General features: G+C 30.5%; 1 protein-coding gene across 1 annotated transcript in view; it reads left to right on the top strand.

The window, feature by feature from the left end:
* Window positions 1-19244, top strand: part of LOC132939051 (dopamine D2-like receptor) — a 295469-nt gene that overhangs the window by 188609 nt on the left and 87616 nt on the right. Inside the window, exon 3 of the mRNA XM_061006057.1 lies at window positions 16890-17142. Within this exon, the coding sequence (XP_060862040.1) occupies window positions 16890-17142 (253 nt within the window). The remainder of the gene's footprint in view (window positions 1-16889; window positions 17143-19244) is intronic.

Genomic DNA, 19244 nt, shown 5'->3' with positions numbered 1-19244 from the left:
TCTAATATGTGTGTTTTAAATAATAAATGTACTTTTTAATATCTTTACTGTATTAATTGTGTTCTTGATTAGTACTAATAATTATAATTAAATCAACATTAAATCTATTAATAGTAAATAATATATAAGTAAAAAGAGATAAATAGTAAATACATATATATTTCATCCTATTTTCACATTACCACCACATTGATCGAAATTAAATATAAGAGACTTTATTACAACATATTACATTTAATATCATATTTTAAATTAAATTAGACGTTAAAAAGTAAATGAATTGAAATATACTTTTATAATTAAGTAATTGTCAACTATTTAAACTTAGTCGGAAATAAAAGTACGAAATAAAAACGAATCCGAATAATGCGACTAATTTCAGTAATCATTAACGTTTTTAATGCACAAATACGTTGATTTAATATAAGTAAATAATTCAAGCTAGAGTTGGAAAATGAGGTTGTCTGGTTTTTCGGTCTAATTGATCTTATTTTAACGACCTGTCGGTTTAGACGCTTTTTACGCCTGTCCCCAGCCTTGCCGCTATTAAAAAAATAATCGTACACATTTAACCGACGGGTGAAAAAAATAAGTTTAAACGTTTATATCTTTATATAATAATAATATATAATATATATATATATATATATATATTATGTAATATGTGTATCATTATACACATGTATATATGCACGTATATACACGCGTACACACGTATACGTTTGTGGTAACAAATTGAACTAAGGCCAAGGGATTTTGAGGTTAACGCATTTATATTGTTTATGCACATAACAGTGACGAGAAGACGGTGGTTCGAGGGAAATCCGGATGAGATTTATTTCATGAAAATCGCTTTTACTCATGACCACCATCCCACACAGCAGCGGTTGCGTTTGTGTGTACAGGTCTCCAAGTGGCTAAGGATATATAGTTAAAAAAAACACGCAAAAAACCGATTTAAATATTTAAATTAAGGTCCGAAATAAACGACGCACCGCCACCACTGCTGGTTCGCACGCCTTTACCCTGGTCGACACACCTGAACTACAACAACAACAACAACAACAATAACAACAACAACATTAGATTCGATCTAAAATCTAAATACGAGTAATTTAATTTATTTAAGCACATCACGCGTAGACAGTGAGTTTGATTCTGACCACGCCCGGTGGCGCCGGACAACAGTTTTTTATTATATTACACCTTATTACGATTCTTTTACGACACATGGCCGTCTGCTGCAATAGTATTTCTCGTTTGTCGGCAGTGATATCGTATATTAGTATAGTATCGTTATATCCTATAACCTAACATAATCGAACATTTTCAACGATTGTCTCTGTGCCGGATGTATCGCTATAATGACGTCGAGATCTTTTTCGCACGCATCTTACTGACCGACCGACAGACAGACCGATCGGATGACCACAGGTGATCGCGGTATGGGGCGTATAGCGATCAGCTGCTTCAAAAGCACGCAAAGAAGGTTGGACGGGCGGCCCATTTGCAGTGGACGACCAAAGAAGAGGTGTTATTTATGCATACCACCGTAAATGCCTCGTCTTATTTTGCATAATGATCATTATACACCGTCGTCGTCGTCGTCGTCGTCGTCATCGTCGCACAGGGAAAGATTGAAAACATTTTTCACTTGCGTTTCTTTCGCTAATCGAGAAAACTCAGTAGCAATGGATGTCACGGAGTCATTTTTTATATGGCCAACCCAGACTATAATAAATAACTTTTCCCGACAGGCTTCTCTCGCCCCCCACCCTCAACCACCACCACCGAAACTCTCGTGCTCCTCGCCTGCACTCTGCACCGCCGCTGTACATTCCGGTGTATGGTTGACACAGTGTCTCAGAGGTCTTAAGCACTAGGCCATGTATCAAATTTTTCATAATAATAATATATAACTTCATACGTCGGGTTTTCGTCGGGTGAGACGTGGAGACGGGGCGTGTATGTGTAGTGTACTGGCTGGCTACAATCTTATTGCGATCAATTTACACGGCTGGAAAATGCAGACATCCCCTTGAGTGTCCGATATAAAAGTGTACGTGGCCCACTTAAAACAAGAAAGAAAGAAAAAAATAGTGTATATATATAATAAAAATATTACCGTCATCCCCGACAGAGTTCAATTAAAATCTGGACCATCGTATAAAGATGGAGGAAAAAACAGCAAAAAAAAATAAAAAAAAAATACCTATTTCACAAAACTCAATTAAACGCACGTGCCTACTTTTTTTATTACATTTTGAGAATTGAATCGAGATTGTAATTATATAATACAATTACATCGAAGTCTTGTAAAATAAATCAGATATTCCTTCTGTCATACTTTAAGCTTGAAACGCAATTAAAACAGTCAGGTAATTTTAAAAATAAATACTCCTATAATATAATATAACATAATATTTTGTTATTTAGTGATAATTTTGATATTTTGTAATGGATAGAAAGAAATATTTCTGTGTCATAAGACATTACAATATAGTTCAATAAAAAATAATTGTTATAGGTTAATATTATACTTAATTTTATTCAACTATTATTGTTAATATAGTCGGTATATGTATAGATTGATGAAAGTTAGTAATATGTTCATCATAAATAAATGTATTGATATTTTATAAGGTAATACTGACATTATTTATCATTATTCATAACTCTGGTACTAATAAAATGTTTTATAATTAATGAATTTTACATTCTAAAGTTTTTAAGCAAATTAGCTACGATGGAGTAAATTGTATAGATACGATTAGTTCATATCTGCATTCTGCATGACTGCATAAGATGAAAGAGTATGTGCGTACATTTTTTCTTTAACAAAATTATCAATAGAAAAAATTATTTATAAAATGATGGCCCTAGACGTATTGGACTAAAAATCCTTAAGATATTATGCTATTAAAATTATCTAAATATCTATGCTTGAAGATATGCAGTTAAAATTAATTTTATTTTTATGAAATACATTACAGTAGGTATGTATAAAAATGTTAAAACACTTAAAACGTCCAAAATATTTGAAATTCAATATTTCAATTGTCCGTCATTATAGAATACTATAGATATCATTAAGTTTTTAATCACACAATATTGTCGATAGCAATGTCTATTGTTAATCGGTAAAAATATGTCTTCTAGTAAATAAAGTTTATTTTGGGAAACACTTTTTCTAAAACACAATCCAAACACGATATCGACCAAAAACGTAACATTTATAAAAATAATAAAATTAAAATATTGCACTAACAAGTTGCCAAACATGCATTTTTCCTAAAATACAAACCAAATATGCAAAATTATGCAAAGTCAGACGTTGTATTTAATTTAAATTGTAATAAAATAAATTTTAATTTTTAGATATTTAGAATAACCTAAGACCATCTAATAAAAACGTGCAATTGCAAAAAGTCCTGTTCCCTATAATATTAATGTAATAATGTGATAAAGTAAATTCAATAGTCGAACTTAAATTTTTTATTGAAAGATCGAATTGGTATTTATTTTTTCATTATCAATAAAGTTATTTATATTTTCACAATTATGAAGACGGTGTATAAAAGTAATTAACTGTGTCGGGGATGCTCGGAGATGGCGCTATATTATTCAATATTTCAATTGCAGTACCTACTTAACTGCTATCGAGGTACGCAATACTCATTTATTTTTTTTTATCTGTTGAGTTTTTTAAATGATATTTTACTTATGTCAGTATTCTTTCATATAATATAATACTGTACAATACCTATATACTTTTCGAAGTCGTTGTAAGCTATTGGATAAAATGTATATCATTATAAATTAATGAACCGTACACTACCCTACCACTTTAAATTAGTCAATCCTCGTGGGGGGCGTATTGTATAGTTGTATTTAACCAACAGGCTTATCGAAACATGTTCTTCGTCCATACCTCGTACAGTATTATGGTTTAAGTATAGGTACCGTATTTAACTCTATAGAGACTAAACTCTTAGGAGTTGTTTTAATAACATAACATTTAAATATAATAAAAGAAAAATTTTGTAAAAACATAATCATTGTTGTGACGAGACGATGAGCTAACGAGTTGATGTTATCAACTATTATTATTTATTACTTAGTTTTTGATTTTTATTAATTAAACACTGTGGAAATTATTTAAATTTAATCTGATCAGAAAATTATCACTTAAACAATATAATACCATTCAAGGATTGCAGACCATCATCGGCCTGCGTGTTATAACTTATTGAATGATATCTAATTGTATCAATGACCATGGTAACTATTACAGCGAGATATATGTCATTTGCACTATGAAGATATGTGATTCACTAATTTTGGTCACTTTATTGTAGTTGTGCAATGGAATATGTCCAGCAGGTATTTCGGTTACCGCAAAATATTTGAATAATTGTTAATAAATCCACTTATGCTTTTTAATTATACGTATATATTATATAAGTGAAATAAATTTCCAATTAGAAATGTATTTTAATTTTTGCATTCAATTTTGAATAATATTAATGTACAGTTGTAAATAGCAAGACATTGATGGTTTAAATTATAAAAAAAATATAACGATGATCTAATTTTCTGGTAATTTTGTATAGTATGCATTTCAGGCGATAACGATGAATGTTTTTGCTAATTATGTATATAGAATAAAATAAACATTCTTACAAAGAGATCATAATGTAATTATTGGTCCAAAAAAGTGAAAGTGTAAAGTTCATGAAAACAAAACAAAAATATTGTTCCACCATTTATTCAACTAAACCTTACTTCAATTATCAAACTTTAAACGACCTAAGTTCTATCTTTAAATATTATTATCATTTAATATTAAAAATTGAATGGATTTTTAATTTGCATTTAATAAATTATAATTAAGAAAATACTTGTTAAATCTGTTTGATGATAAATTTTCAAGTTAAGATCAAACTTAAAGATACTGCGATTGTGTACGTTTATTTATTTAGTACCAAAAAGTAGTACGTAGGTTGCTGCTGTAAACAGATTCCGATCAATTATGATAAACCATAAGTTGGTAAATAAATCTTATTTCAAATGGTCGCTTTTATACTCCGCCGGGGGTGTTATAATTTATAAGCGATGATTTTCGATATATTATCCCATATACTGTGCAGGGACTTGTAATTAACGGATTTATAATATTTGAACACTTTATAGTAACTGTAATTATTATTAGTTATGTGGATAATGTTTGTACACAATTAAATTACTGAAATTCTACAAGGTAAAATATTATTATATTAACTATCTGGGTTTACTTTAAAATGCTAAATTCTAATGTTTGACTAATTCGTATTAGAATAACATAAAATAGACAGATTTAAAAGAAAGGCACTTTGCTGTATTATGGTAGATTTTGTGTGAACTTTTTTTTTCTTATGGCATCGCTACATGGAAACCGATCTGTATTAACATGGCTTGACCCCATGTAACATAGTTTATTACCTAGTTTATTCAATCAAAAATATTTACAACTTTGTTATGCTCTCATGTGCCATTCCTCAGCAAACGCTGGTATGTATTCATAGAGCACGAGCGTCATGAATACCTAAACATTGGTGCTAGCCACTTTGGGATAAACAGGACATGCCCCGGCTTATCCCCTCACAAAAATGTATAGTACAAAGGTAATTTAATTGTTCGCAGGCTGACCTTAGTCCACCGACCTAGACATCACATTCAGTGGATCCTCTTCTCGGACCGGCCTTAGCCAGCCGTCCTAGACTTCCTGTACTGAATTGCCTCTTGTCATGTCAGCCTGAGCCAGTCATTCTCAAATCTCGTGTTAATTAGAATTAATCATTGGCACCCTCCGCCACCTGACGGTTTAGATGAATGTAGTAATCTTGTGGGTCAGTGTGATGGATCTGTTAAATTTGAATTAAAATATGTTAAATAAATAAATTGCGTATAAATTGATACTAAAAAATTAATTTGTTAGTAAAATATAATAATTATATTATTATTCAAATCTATATACCTATTATAATTTAATATATAAGTACATACAAACACGTTTACATTAGAATTCATATTAATTCTGTAACTATGATACAATACGGAAAATATTTAATGTTAACACTATAATTACTAATTAATTAATTAGTGTACTATTTTAAAGCGCAACAATTAAATCCTTAAAAGATTAATTTTCAATAACTCAGAAACTACTCGTTCAAATTTTTATCAAAATGCTCAAATATAAATAATAATATACTTAATAATAAGCACTTAAAAATTAACTATCTGAAAATATATCTTAGAGTCTTAGGTCTTTATTTTTAATTATATCTACTTAAAAAGTCCAAAAATTAGAATTTAAACATATGCATTATTAAAGAATAAAAGTGAGGGAGTAAAGAGCATGTTGTTTAATCACCATGCATAGGCATAAACCATATTTTAATTAAACGTCATTTCAATATTGTAAAATGTATATAATAGATAATCATAAATCATCCCATTCGGAATATTAAGATAATTGCAAATTTAGAGATTAATGAATGTACACGATTTAAAATATATTTGTGTAATGTACAAAACAATTTGTTTATAAAATATAATATTATACAAACAATAATATCTACTTATACCTAGGTACTCATTATTTAATTTTTAAACCATAATAATAATTTTATTTTGTTTATGAAATATTAACAAATTTATCAAAAATATTAAAATCAAATTGTATTTTACAACTTTTACTGTCAAGTTCTATAACTATAGTCAAATATAGGTATTTAAATATACTTTAAAATTATGGTGAATTGCAGATTAATGATTGGGGATTTGTGTATGATGATAATATATACACCTAAAGTATAACTAATTAGTCATTATTAATTTAAGATTACAATAAAATTGTGCCATATATTATGCAACCGGAAAACAATATTTTATAAAATATAAATTGAATGTGTTATAAAAAATATTTATTGTACGAAATAATTTGAATTAAAAATGTTACTTCAATTTTAAATTATTGAAGAACTAATCGTATTTCTTATAACTATTAACCATAATATACTTGTCTGTTATTTTTTTTTGTGCTGTGCGTACATATTTTATACGTTTACCTTCTTCGGGTTAATTAATATACGTAAATGTATAACAATTAAAAAAAAAATAACAATAAACAGTCGTTTATTAAAAAGTTTTATCAGCCCAAAAGGCTATTAATTTTTAATTATAAACTTAGGGTTTTTATATTTCTCATATTATACATTATGTAATATATATAAAATAATTATGCGTAAATTCAAAACTATACACATAAATATAATTAACTACTACAATTGAACGACCGAACCGCAGTTGTATATCGCGTACCTAGGTATTATTATAAATTATTACGATTAAACGACCTGCAGCCTGCAGGGAACTGCAATTAAATGTTGTCGAATAGAATATTAGAATAATTAAAAAAAAAAATACAAATAATACTACAATATAAAAAAAGCATAATTATTCGGGGTTGACCATATTATTGTCTATTAACTTCAATAATTTTTCAGAGTAAAAATATTATTAGTATATAAAGACTACTTCAACTACTCAAGCGACAATCTCCGGTCGTACAGTCTGTTTTATAGATTATTTTCCGCGCGAAAATCGCTGTCGTGGATGTCATGCCCCGAACGGCAGCCGCAGGGGAGGTGCACGGGTGTATATACGTTTTCGAATGTGTCCGATCCATGTAGCCGGGTCGTATATCACGGAAGTCCGTCAAGTAGTTTTTCTATTATTTGCGGTTTGGACATAGCGCACCGCACATAATAATACATAACATGTTATTACAACAACACTAACCGTTTTGTCAGACGAATCAGAGACATAAATCCTCCACAATATTATTGTTATTATATTCTAAACGCGTTTACCCCTCGCCACCACCGCCGCCACCATGTGAATAAATATTTTATCCGGGTGCATCAAATTACATAAAGCATAATAATATCATCATCATGGTATATTAAGACGATTTCATTGCGAAGAAAAACAAAACCGACGAAAAATGTATGTGAGGCGGGCGTGGATCTAGATATCTGAAATCGAGGGGGGGGGAGATGCTGCATTTTTTTTTCAGAAACAGTTACAATTAAATGTTTAGTAATTACCTGCCTACCTACCTATACTTAATAGATTATAGACTATAATATTATAGATACAATTGGATAACAATATTGAAAAATGTATTTTTATATTTGAAATGTATGGCGTTTAAGACGTATCTATGAATATAATTTAACTATATAATATATCACATTACCAAATAGGGGAAGGTGCCTTACCCCTTGGACCCACTTACTGATTTGACTGATTTGCCATTATACTAAATATTATACTTGCAGGCCTTTTTCCTTAGATGAACGAAGACGCACTGTAGGTATTAGGTCCATTGTAGGATTTTTAAAGCATTTAAGCATTTAACTCAATCCACTGCTATTTTTTACGTGCCGCACTCCGCCACTCATTATTCATCCAATGAACCGCTAATTCTAATGACAGAAGCCAATGTGTGCCTAAATGTTTAAACTTACATTTTTTAATAGATTTATAATTATTCAAATACTGTTTAGTTTATAAGTATATATTTTATATTTTTCCAATGTTAATATATCTAACCACGCATATAATATAAGCGTACCGTTATTAATTTAATGAATTAGAAATTGTACAAAAATTTGACCTACTTATGTTAAAAATGGTCAGTTGTATTGCGCCACTTGTAAATTATTGCTTTTAATAATACGTAGGTGATACGCAGTACAAACCGAAAGATAATAATAGTATTGTAACAAGATGATGATTTTAATAATTATTGTTGACGATAATTTTACTTCCTCTGCGCCTTATTCTTATCACTGCACGCCGTTTTGAAGATCATATTATAGTGAATTGGATTGCGATATGCGTAAAAAAATAATATAAATATGTAATATATCATAATATAATATTATATTATGGTACCTACGATGCAGAGCGGTTGTGTTTTATTACGTTTTTATTATTTCTGTGACCGTCTCTTTCGCGGTATATACACGCGTTGTTCGTGGATAATTTCCGAGCTGGGGAAAAAAACCTACCAACTTACAGTGTGTGACGTTGACGACTTATCTCGCGCCCGCCTCCACGGCCGCCTTTGAGCGTTTGTGGGCGCGCGAATGTTAATGGCGCGAGATGAGCTTTTCCCCTCATATCTTGACACCGCGCGTGGCACATCATCCATTCATTTGCCCGTGGCGGGCGGCGCCGTATAATATTATTCGTGCATTATTAAATATTAAAAATGTCACTTTGAAATGATTAATTCACCTCCGTTGTAAACACGAGTGTGTCCCCGAAGTGTCATTTCTGATTTGCGGTGGCGGTGAAGGTGCGTTGTGGACTACGGTGCGGTGACTGTCATGGGTGGAGGCGTTTGAGTAGGAGACTGCAGCAGCAGCAGGAGCAGGGAGACGGAGCCGCCGTTACGATATCCGAAAAAAGGAATTCGCACCCGTTCACACCTTTTAAATTATATAAGCCGACGTGTTTACCACGTCAATATTCAACTGCTGCGGAGGTAATTGGTTTCCAGAAGCGATCGGCGCGAGTGAAGGGGAGCAAAGACGATAAAGAACAAAAAAAAAAACCTATATATACCGAGACGTTGGTAATTTTTTTTTCTCATTCAATCGTATCATTCGTTCACATCGCGAGATACCGTAGTCGTGTACCATAAATTAATTTCGTGCTTGTTTAATCGATTCCGTTCTTTAGGTTTACTTTATCTGTCCGAACGAGTATTTTCTAAATTTCTGGTTTTTTTCTTTTCAATGTCCTGTTGATCGTTTGAGACTATAAAATATAATCAGTACACATTTAAAATATTAAATTCTTAAACCTATATATAATATACTGACAGTTGGCGAAAATTAATTTTCCTTAAACGTGTGCAGACCCCGTGAATAGGGACGTGTATGTTCGTCATTATGTTAGTAACTAACTTACAGCGCTCTTGTGGATTCGTTTTTATTATCCGCATACTCTGTTTGAATTAAAAAGGCTCGATTGTAGAAATATTTTGCTTGTGTCTGAATGAAATCATTGATAGTAGGATTTTTACGTCTGTGTTGAAAGCGTTGTTTCATATACTTTCATACAAGCCACGGTGTGTTTAAATTCAAGCTTAAAACTTTGAATTGAAAAATATGTATTTTTTAAGTGCTTTTTTAAACGGTATCTCTAGACAGGGGATTAGGAGAAGAATACAATAGTTGAGGGTGAAAAACTTGTTCTACCTACTGTGAAATATAAGGTAGTTTGTTGACATAATTTGTTCATATTATACGAGTTCCTATTACAATAAAAAATGATAATGTATATTCAATAATAATATAAACGAGGAGGTTTCAGATAATCTATTGATAAAATGTTCTTAAGCTCCGTTGACACAAAATTGATACATCAATATAATATATATATACAGGGTGTATTTTATGTCATTGTATGCGGGGTTTTTTTAACGATTATTGATCAATGACATGGAATTTCGCTAAAACGAAAAAAGATGTGTATCTTTATTTTCAACAGGCAATTTTCTCATAACAATTTAAAAATTTTTCAACACGCAGGTGTATTAATAGCAAAATCAACTTTATTTTTTCAAATGGCAACTACCATATTTTTTCATGGATTCTGGTAAAACTTTTTTTTCTGAAAATTTTGATAGTCAAATATTCAGTTTTGGTTCGCTAGTTTATTAACTATGACACCTCTAAAGTTTAGTAAAATCTGCATTAATACTTTTAATTGAAATAATTGGTATAAGTTTAATTTACAAGAGCTAAATACATTTTTCTTATATCATTAAATTTATCAAATTCATAACCCCTCTTATTTTTTATAGAATTTCAACTGCTAAATTCATACTTTGCACGTGATACCTACCAATATAGGGAACTTATGGTTCAAATTTCAAATTATAAAAGTTAGATATAAAAAATATAGTAGTTGCCGTTTGAAAAAATAAAGTTGATTTTGCTAGCCCATAGGTGTAAGATAAAAATCTAAGTTGTAATATAAAATGAGAAAAATTAAAAGCAAATCATTAGGAAGTTTATTTTTTGAATACAATACTTACATGTTATCACCTACTAATAAGTATTGTATTCAAAAAAATATTATAAAAGTAATTACTTATTAATATATTATCATTGATGTTTGGTAAAAGTTTTATAATTGTATACAGCATGACAGAATGATGGACTGAAAATTGTTAAAACTCTAAACAAAAAGTTGTAAAATAAAGTAAAAATAATAATAATAATACATAGGTAATATGTTTATTTATAATATTATACAGAATATATGTATAGTGTATACCAATGTGGTAATGTATAGAACTAATCTAATAAAAATTTTATTAATAAAATTTCAAATTTATTACCTACCTACCTTAATATTATAATTGAAAATAATAAATATATTATACTACATATTCTTATTATACATATAGCTGTCCACCCGGCGTTGCCCGTGTCAAAGATTAGTTTTTTTAAATTTCTATATAGAAACGCACCTCATAATAATATTATGTACCTACGAAAGATGTCAAGGAGCTTACAAACAACCAATAACTATAATATTACTAGCTGATCCCGCTGGCACTTTGTTGCCCGTTAAATGTACCAATTCTATATGACTCAAACTTTGTTCAATTCGTTATTTAATATTCGGTGTATAGTGTATGGTGTTCAAAATGTATCTTAACTTTTCTGTTGCCCGGAATAAAAATTCTGATTTGCAGCAGTATAATATTATCAGGTAGGCAATCTACCTGCGGTAGATCACGGATCCCGTGCTGTTTGTACGTAAGCATATGATTTAACTCTAAAGTATCAAAATTATTGTACCAAGTTTGTAATTTTTACTTAATTTCACCTACGGTGGATTAATATAATCAATTAATACAAAAGCCCAACGCAACCGTACTAAAATCCGATGAATAAAAAAAAAAACAAATTTAACACTTTTTAATTTAGCCCATCTTCTTCCCAGAGGTCTAATCTACACACAAACATTCATTTTTATCTATCTATACCAATATATAAAATTATAGCGTTTGTTTGTATGTTCGGGATAAACTCCGAAACTACTGAACCGATTTCGAAAATTCTTTCACCAATACAAAGCCACATTCTTTGTGAGTGTCATAGGCTAATTTAAAAAGGGAAGTGATCACCCTCGGTAGGTGCTCAAACAGGAATTTTGAGATTTACGATAGAAATTTTTGTTTTTTAATGGTTGCTATGGGTTATATATATATAGATAAAAATAATTGTATAGACGTTGTTGTAGTTTTTTGGCCTTGTCGCCAGGTGTGCACTTAAGAGGCCATAACTCCGGAACCACTTTTTGCACAGCGTACAAACTTCACAGAAACCATCTACATATTAATGTTAATATGCCCTGAAATTTGTATCGAAATCGGTTTGGTGGATCTTGAGTTATAAAATGTATTCAAAATGTACACTTATTTTTATATATATAGATTAGCACGAATTACTATAATATTATGTAGTATTTCGTGATTATTAAACTGACGTCGCCGTCGTACGGTGCACATACATGCACATTGTACTTATTCTAGCAGCCCGATCTTCCTTTGGAGATAAAATGTAAACAATTAAAAACACAGTTGGCTGCACTGCTGAGTCGTGCACGTGCACTTTGTGTTGAAATGAGACAACGTATTGGTCAAATTGTTGTGGGGAAGAGAGGTCCAACCAGTACTATTTTGTGCAGCAGACTATAAATATAATTTGTATTAAATATATATATATATATATATATATATATACACGTTAGTTGCTTTACGTATATTATCATAATAATATAAATAATATTACTATTGATGTAATATGAATTGCAACAAATGTTTCATACCTGAGACATAAGTGTTTTTATTTTTCTACATTTTTTTTTTTATTGACGTACAGTTTAAATATACATTATTTATACTTTTTTGCTGTGTATAGGTACTCATAAAATTAAACTATCGATAAATATTTAAAACTGTGTACTTTGTAATACTCTGCTGTATCATATTTATTATATATTATATATACCTATTTTGTGTATTATTTTACACAAAGAAACTTATTTTCTTTAGAAAAACTCGTTGTATAAAATCAACATTTCTCAAAACGCATAAAAGCCTTTGAGTTATAAAATATAAAATAAACAAAAAAAACTATACAAAATATGAGTTGATCCGAGTGATATTAAAAATACACCAACAGAAGCGAATAACTTTAGTTAATAAATAATTATATATAATATTAATTGTATGCGTTAGTATGTGAATAACGATGAAGTGCAATATTGGTACAACGGTCATTTAAATATGAATAAAGTTATTAGTTATTAGCGCCCGTAAACACAGCTTTTAGCAATGCTAACTACGATATTTTTGATTCTTGTGCAAAGTCTCACGTGTAAAATATAGTATATTTATTTGTTGGTCGAGCAATGGGTGGGAGGGTTCTGACCACCGCTGCAGTATAAGCCACTGTTCAGAGCGTAGGGAATGGCGACAAAACTGATTCAGCCTGGTGTCGATGTCGTTTCTCAACGGTCGGTAAACGGTACATTTTCAAATAGTTGACGTCGTCGCGTTGGCACTATTAATCACGGCTGGACGTATACGACCGCATACAATGTTAGGTATATACAATTTAATATACAATATTATTTATACTTAATGCAGTGGCGTATTTACGGGGAGGGGTAGGGGGGATCAAGGGACAATCCCTTCCATAAGCTGTATATAATATGCAAAAGTTTTCAGGGTCCTAACTCAAGGCTTCTAATTTTAAAGGCGGGGCTACTGGATAAAATCGTTTCGGGCGCAATATAAACGTTTTTAAATTTTGAGTAATGTTGCGTAACGATTGTTATTTATCTATGTTTGGTTAAACCTATATGACTTCTATAAAAAATACTTTTCTACATTGGTTTAAATATTGGAAAATTATTCTGGTGTGCTTACGAAAGTATGTATAGGTACACTAAATTGTTTTGATGTATATGGACTAGAGTCCAAGTTCACTCGTGAACTTTGCGCCAATTTCTTTTAATCTCGGCCCAATACCACGGTTGTCCTACATCGTAATACTACGCGGCGGTGTGTGCATGTACAAAGCAAAGATGGATACAGTCGAGCGTAAGGCTTAAGTCGTCTGATTATACGACGATAGTCGATGCGTTATTCTATAGTAAATAACACGTATTTTATTACCTACCTACCCGACTATTCCTACCTGCCACAACAAAATTATTATAATTTCATCTCCGTGGTCTTTTGGAAATCTTACCCGGTACATTTACGCAGAGATATATCATAATAATATGCTTATAATTATACAATATATACATATCAGACCACGACTTAAACGAATTCAAAATAAACGTTCATTTAATGTTCAAAGTTCAAAATTAAATGGTATACGAAAAGTAATTAATGGGAAGTTGCTTTTGAACCAACTATCTTGAGTCATGTTCATCTGATGAACTTCAATCCTTTGTGTTGGAATCCATTCAGAGGCCATAAAATAAGCAGGCTTCAATATGAATATAGGATTAGAAAAATCGAATGTAGAATGCCAAATATTTGATATTTTCTTATGGTTTTTTATTAATATTAAAAAAACTACGATTTTGGTTTTGTTATAAACAAATAAAGTGTATTTCTTGTAATTTCATGTAAATATTTTAGAGTAAGGTCTAAATAATCCCTAGTAAAATTAAAGTTACTATAATGACCAATGAGATATTTGACATATTTTTAATCTAATTTCTACGTCCAAATGTATTCATAATATTTAGACCGTAGTCAAATATAATTATGAAAATAATAATATTTTTTGACACATTCGTTATGTGGGCTTCAAAGGGTTAGTAAAAAAATAAGAAACTACAATTTATTATTTTAATACTTTTTTCGAAATTATAATAATAAATTAGATTATATTATATTTTAACACTAAATATTTATTTATTCATAAATCATAATCGTATAAGTGTCCATTTAAAAATAAAAATATAAAAGTGCGTAAAGTATAATGAAAAACACAGAGTTTGTAGGTACTTAAAAGTAGTATCACAGAAGGCTTCCTTATCACACACTACTGCATCCTACTAGTCTACCTCATATTTGCTTATTAAATTATACACTATACGTGATACATAAATACATATTATTGTGAATAAAAAGAATAAAAAAAAATCTTAGGTATTAACATGTGGCATTAATACAACATTTAATAGAATCGCTGAGGGAAGTGGGAAAGATATTGAACTTAATGAAAAAAATGGTTGATTTAAAGAAGAGTATATATATACTTTTATATATATACTGAACTAGATCATATTTTATAGGTCTGTACCATATACAGTGTGATTTAACAAGCATGATCATCCTCCTCTTTTTCAATAATGCAGTAATTTAAAATCTGGATTTTAAATATACTTTAAGATCTAACTTTCAAATTATTAAGATTTTTTTGTACTACTCAAAGAGAGTCCTGTGGAGATTTTAACTTCTGTTTTTCATATGAGAAAAATGATGTATTATAATCAAAAACCAAACAACTAGTTTTTGAGTTATTTAACTTTGTATATTAATAGGATTCCCGTGGATATGGGTTTTGAAGACGTTAGGGCTATAATATTGATTTGAAAGTTGTAATAATTAATAATTTATCTATTAATTTTTTAATATGGAAAAATGGTCCAAGTATAATAAATACGAACTATAATATAATAGACACGTCTAATTTATATTTAATGTAAGCCATTTTTAAGGACTAGTATTCTTAGTATAGACATTTTAATAACTGAAAAAATAAAATAATCCACTAAATAATTTATAGGAAATAAGGGTTCTCATTTTAAAAACAGAAGTTTGTATTGCCATTAGACACTCTTTATGTACCAAACAAAACTTAAGAATTTAAAATTACAAAAATCCGAATTTCAACTAATGCATTAATAAAGAGGAAAATAATAGAGGTGATCATGACTGGTTAGGTTAGTTTGATTTTTGATTTGAATCCTGTATATTACTATGATAAATTTGATTTTTTCGCCCACAGACAGATAGTCCATTATAATAATATCACATTATATATTTTGCACAACACTATTGCACTCACGTGTCTAGGTCACCGCTCGAAATCTAAAATTGAAAATACATCATACTCAAACACAATATTATATACGTTTTTCGGTACAATAGTATACACAATCGACCTCGTTTCCCCGTCGGCACAACAGCCGCGGTAACCGCGCCACGTCACCCGCACAAATTTAAAAAAAAAAAAAACACTGATTAATGCGGAGCACGCGCCCGCAAAATAATTACTACTGGCCGTTCGATTTATCGGCCCCTCGGCTGGCAGCAGCTATGACATAATAATAATAATAATAATAATCATATCATCACGATCATGATACACGTAAACTGCAATAATTATAATAATTATCAGCGCGCGTAGTTTGTTATCGTCGAGTATATTATTATTGAGATACAGTTTTGTGTCCACACCGCCGCCGCACTCCGCTGTCACCCGCACACCGGAACAAAACGCCATTCGGACCGGATGTGTACCAACCGCGGTGTTATAATAATAATAATGACGATAATAATATTATTATAATGCTGCGCGATGTGTTGCGAAAGTGGCGGCGGCGGCGGCGGCGGTGGAAGGACCGGTGATGATGATGACGATGATAATAATAATAATAATAATAATAATAATATTGTAATTTATCGTTTAATGTGTGCTCGTGTGTGCGTGTGTTCGCAGGTACATTGCGGTCACGCAGCCAATAAAATATGCAAAGCACAAAAACAACCGGCGAGTGTGGCTGACAATAGTGCTGGTGTGGGCCATCAGCGCGGCAATTGGCAGCCCCATTGTGTTGGGGCTGAACAACACGCCGGACCGGGAACCGGACCTCTGTGTTTTTTACAACTCGAATTTCGTCATTTACTCGTCCCTCTCCTCGTTCTACATACCGTGCATCATAATGGTATTTCTCTATTGGAACATATTCAAGGTAAGCCCGAATGTATAATACACACACACATAGGTACATGATATATATATACAAGTTCAATATTGTCTACATACCTTATATATATATACATACACTCAGGTATATTATATATAATAATATAATATACAATATGATCAAACCCACCAACTGGGTCCCGAGATTGTTACGCCTTTCGGCGGCACCCTGCTAATTAGTAGTGTTACTCGATCGCATCTGTCAGTATAAATGCTTATATTTTAAGTTTACGTATATAATATATGTTTACGTACAGATACTTGCAGCGTTATTGTAATTTGCAATGATAATAATAGGTACGAGGCGAGATCCTGCAGGGACCAATGCTGCAGGCGATTTGGATATACACTATATAGGGTGGGTTCGCCAAGCATGCTTATTGCTCACCCCGGTCTAAAATTTAAATATTATATGCGTTTATTCAAATTCCGATTGTTAGATAATTTTATGTAGATATCTAAATCGAAATGTGAACGAGTAATTATTTCCAAATCAATAACTTAAATAGAACTTAATAATCTTGGACAATTTACTGAGACCATTTTTACAAATATATGTATTATAAAATTCTAATAGATTAAAAAATCATTTTAAATGATTTACTATAAATTTCAAGCCACTCATTGCCAGTAATATTGGGATGTACTTATTTCGAAAAATGGAATCGCCACATAAAACATAGACATTTTTAACGCCGTACAGATCTGTATATTAGAGTGGTCTTAAAGTAAATTTAAAAAATCTTTTAATAGGTATTTTAATAGATAAATAAATAGTAAAAGGATAAAATTTGGATTTTATTCTTGGGACTTAATCGGCGTATCATCAATCTCGTATAACATATATCTCGCTGTCATTCCCACGGTTCAAAAATTGTTAAGAGCACCAACAATCGAAATCGATATTATTATTATAACTGTTGTTTACCTCATTTTATATTATTCTTGAATAACTTAATTTATTGTTTTAACTATACTTTTTGAAAGGATTTACAAAAATAAATGAAATTATCATTAAATAAAAATATACCTACATATTATTATATGTATTATATGTATATTATTTAAGCCAATTTGTGTTTGGTTGTAATCAACTCAAAAGCTACTTGACCAATTTTTACGAACGATTCAGTGATTGTTTTTAAAAATATCATAAAAGTTTAAAGTATAGTTTGATAGGTAACGATGAACAAAATATTTTTTATATTATTATTGATTATATACCACATAAACCATGAATAATGTTGCTGCTGTTATCAGTTTTTGTTAGTGAAACGAAACTTCAAATCAACAATTCGACACATGAAATACAAAGCAAAAATTGCGTGTGCATCAGGTTTTTTAAAATACACATTGTTCTCCATAAAAAAATAGAAAATTAATATTTTTGAGTCGAAAAAAAGTAAAATATATTTATTTTGTGTTCAAATATGTCATATTGTTTGAAATAATAATATAGTATAATATAATATTATCACTATGATGCGTTGATCTCTGGGCACAAGACGAGTGGAGTGCAATGGTTAACCAGTTTTATATTAATCTAGATCACCTTAAAAAATATTTAAAATGTGTCAACACTAAACTAAAACAGTAACATAACTACTCCCGTAAAAAGTCGTCGTTTTGAGTTGGCTAGTTATATTATGAAACACAATTCAATTAAACATACGCATTGTAATATTTTCTTTTTTTCAGATGTTAATAATACATAATTTATTAAATAATATATCAATTAAATATTATAGTTGTTTTGGCCAGCTAATTGGGAGTACTCTTCTCTGTGATTATGTCCGTGGTTGTAATACAGTCTCGAACGTGTTTGGTCCATTCGAGAAAATAACCCACGGCAACCGTTATTAAGACTATCGTATGTTGCTACTATGACTAGCGTATGTAAGACTATCGTATTACACGTGACCGTGTCAGGTTTTTTTTTTACATTTTACAGGACTATGTTGTCACTTAGCGGTGTTAGCGAAAAGACAGTTGCAATAAGGTGACAACCATAGTCAATTTGTCAGGTTTTCTCCTTTGATGGACATTATCTAAAAACTCCTTTAAAAAATCAATTTTCAATTTTATAAA

Source organism: Metopolophium dirhodum, chromosome 2 (assembly GCF_019925205.1).
Source record: "Metopolophium dirhodum isolate CAU chromosome 2, ASM1992520v1, whole genome shotgun sequence".
Lineage (NCBI taxonomy): Eukaryota > Metazoa > Arthropoda > Insecta > Hemiptera > Aphididae > Metopolophium > Metopolophium dirhodum.
Note: the sequence above shows the minus strand (reverse complement) of the source record. Positions and strands in the feature narration are given on the sequence as shown.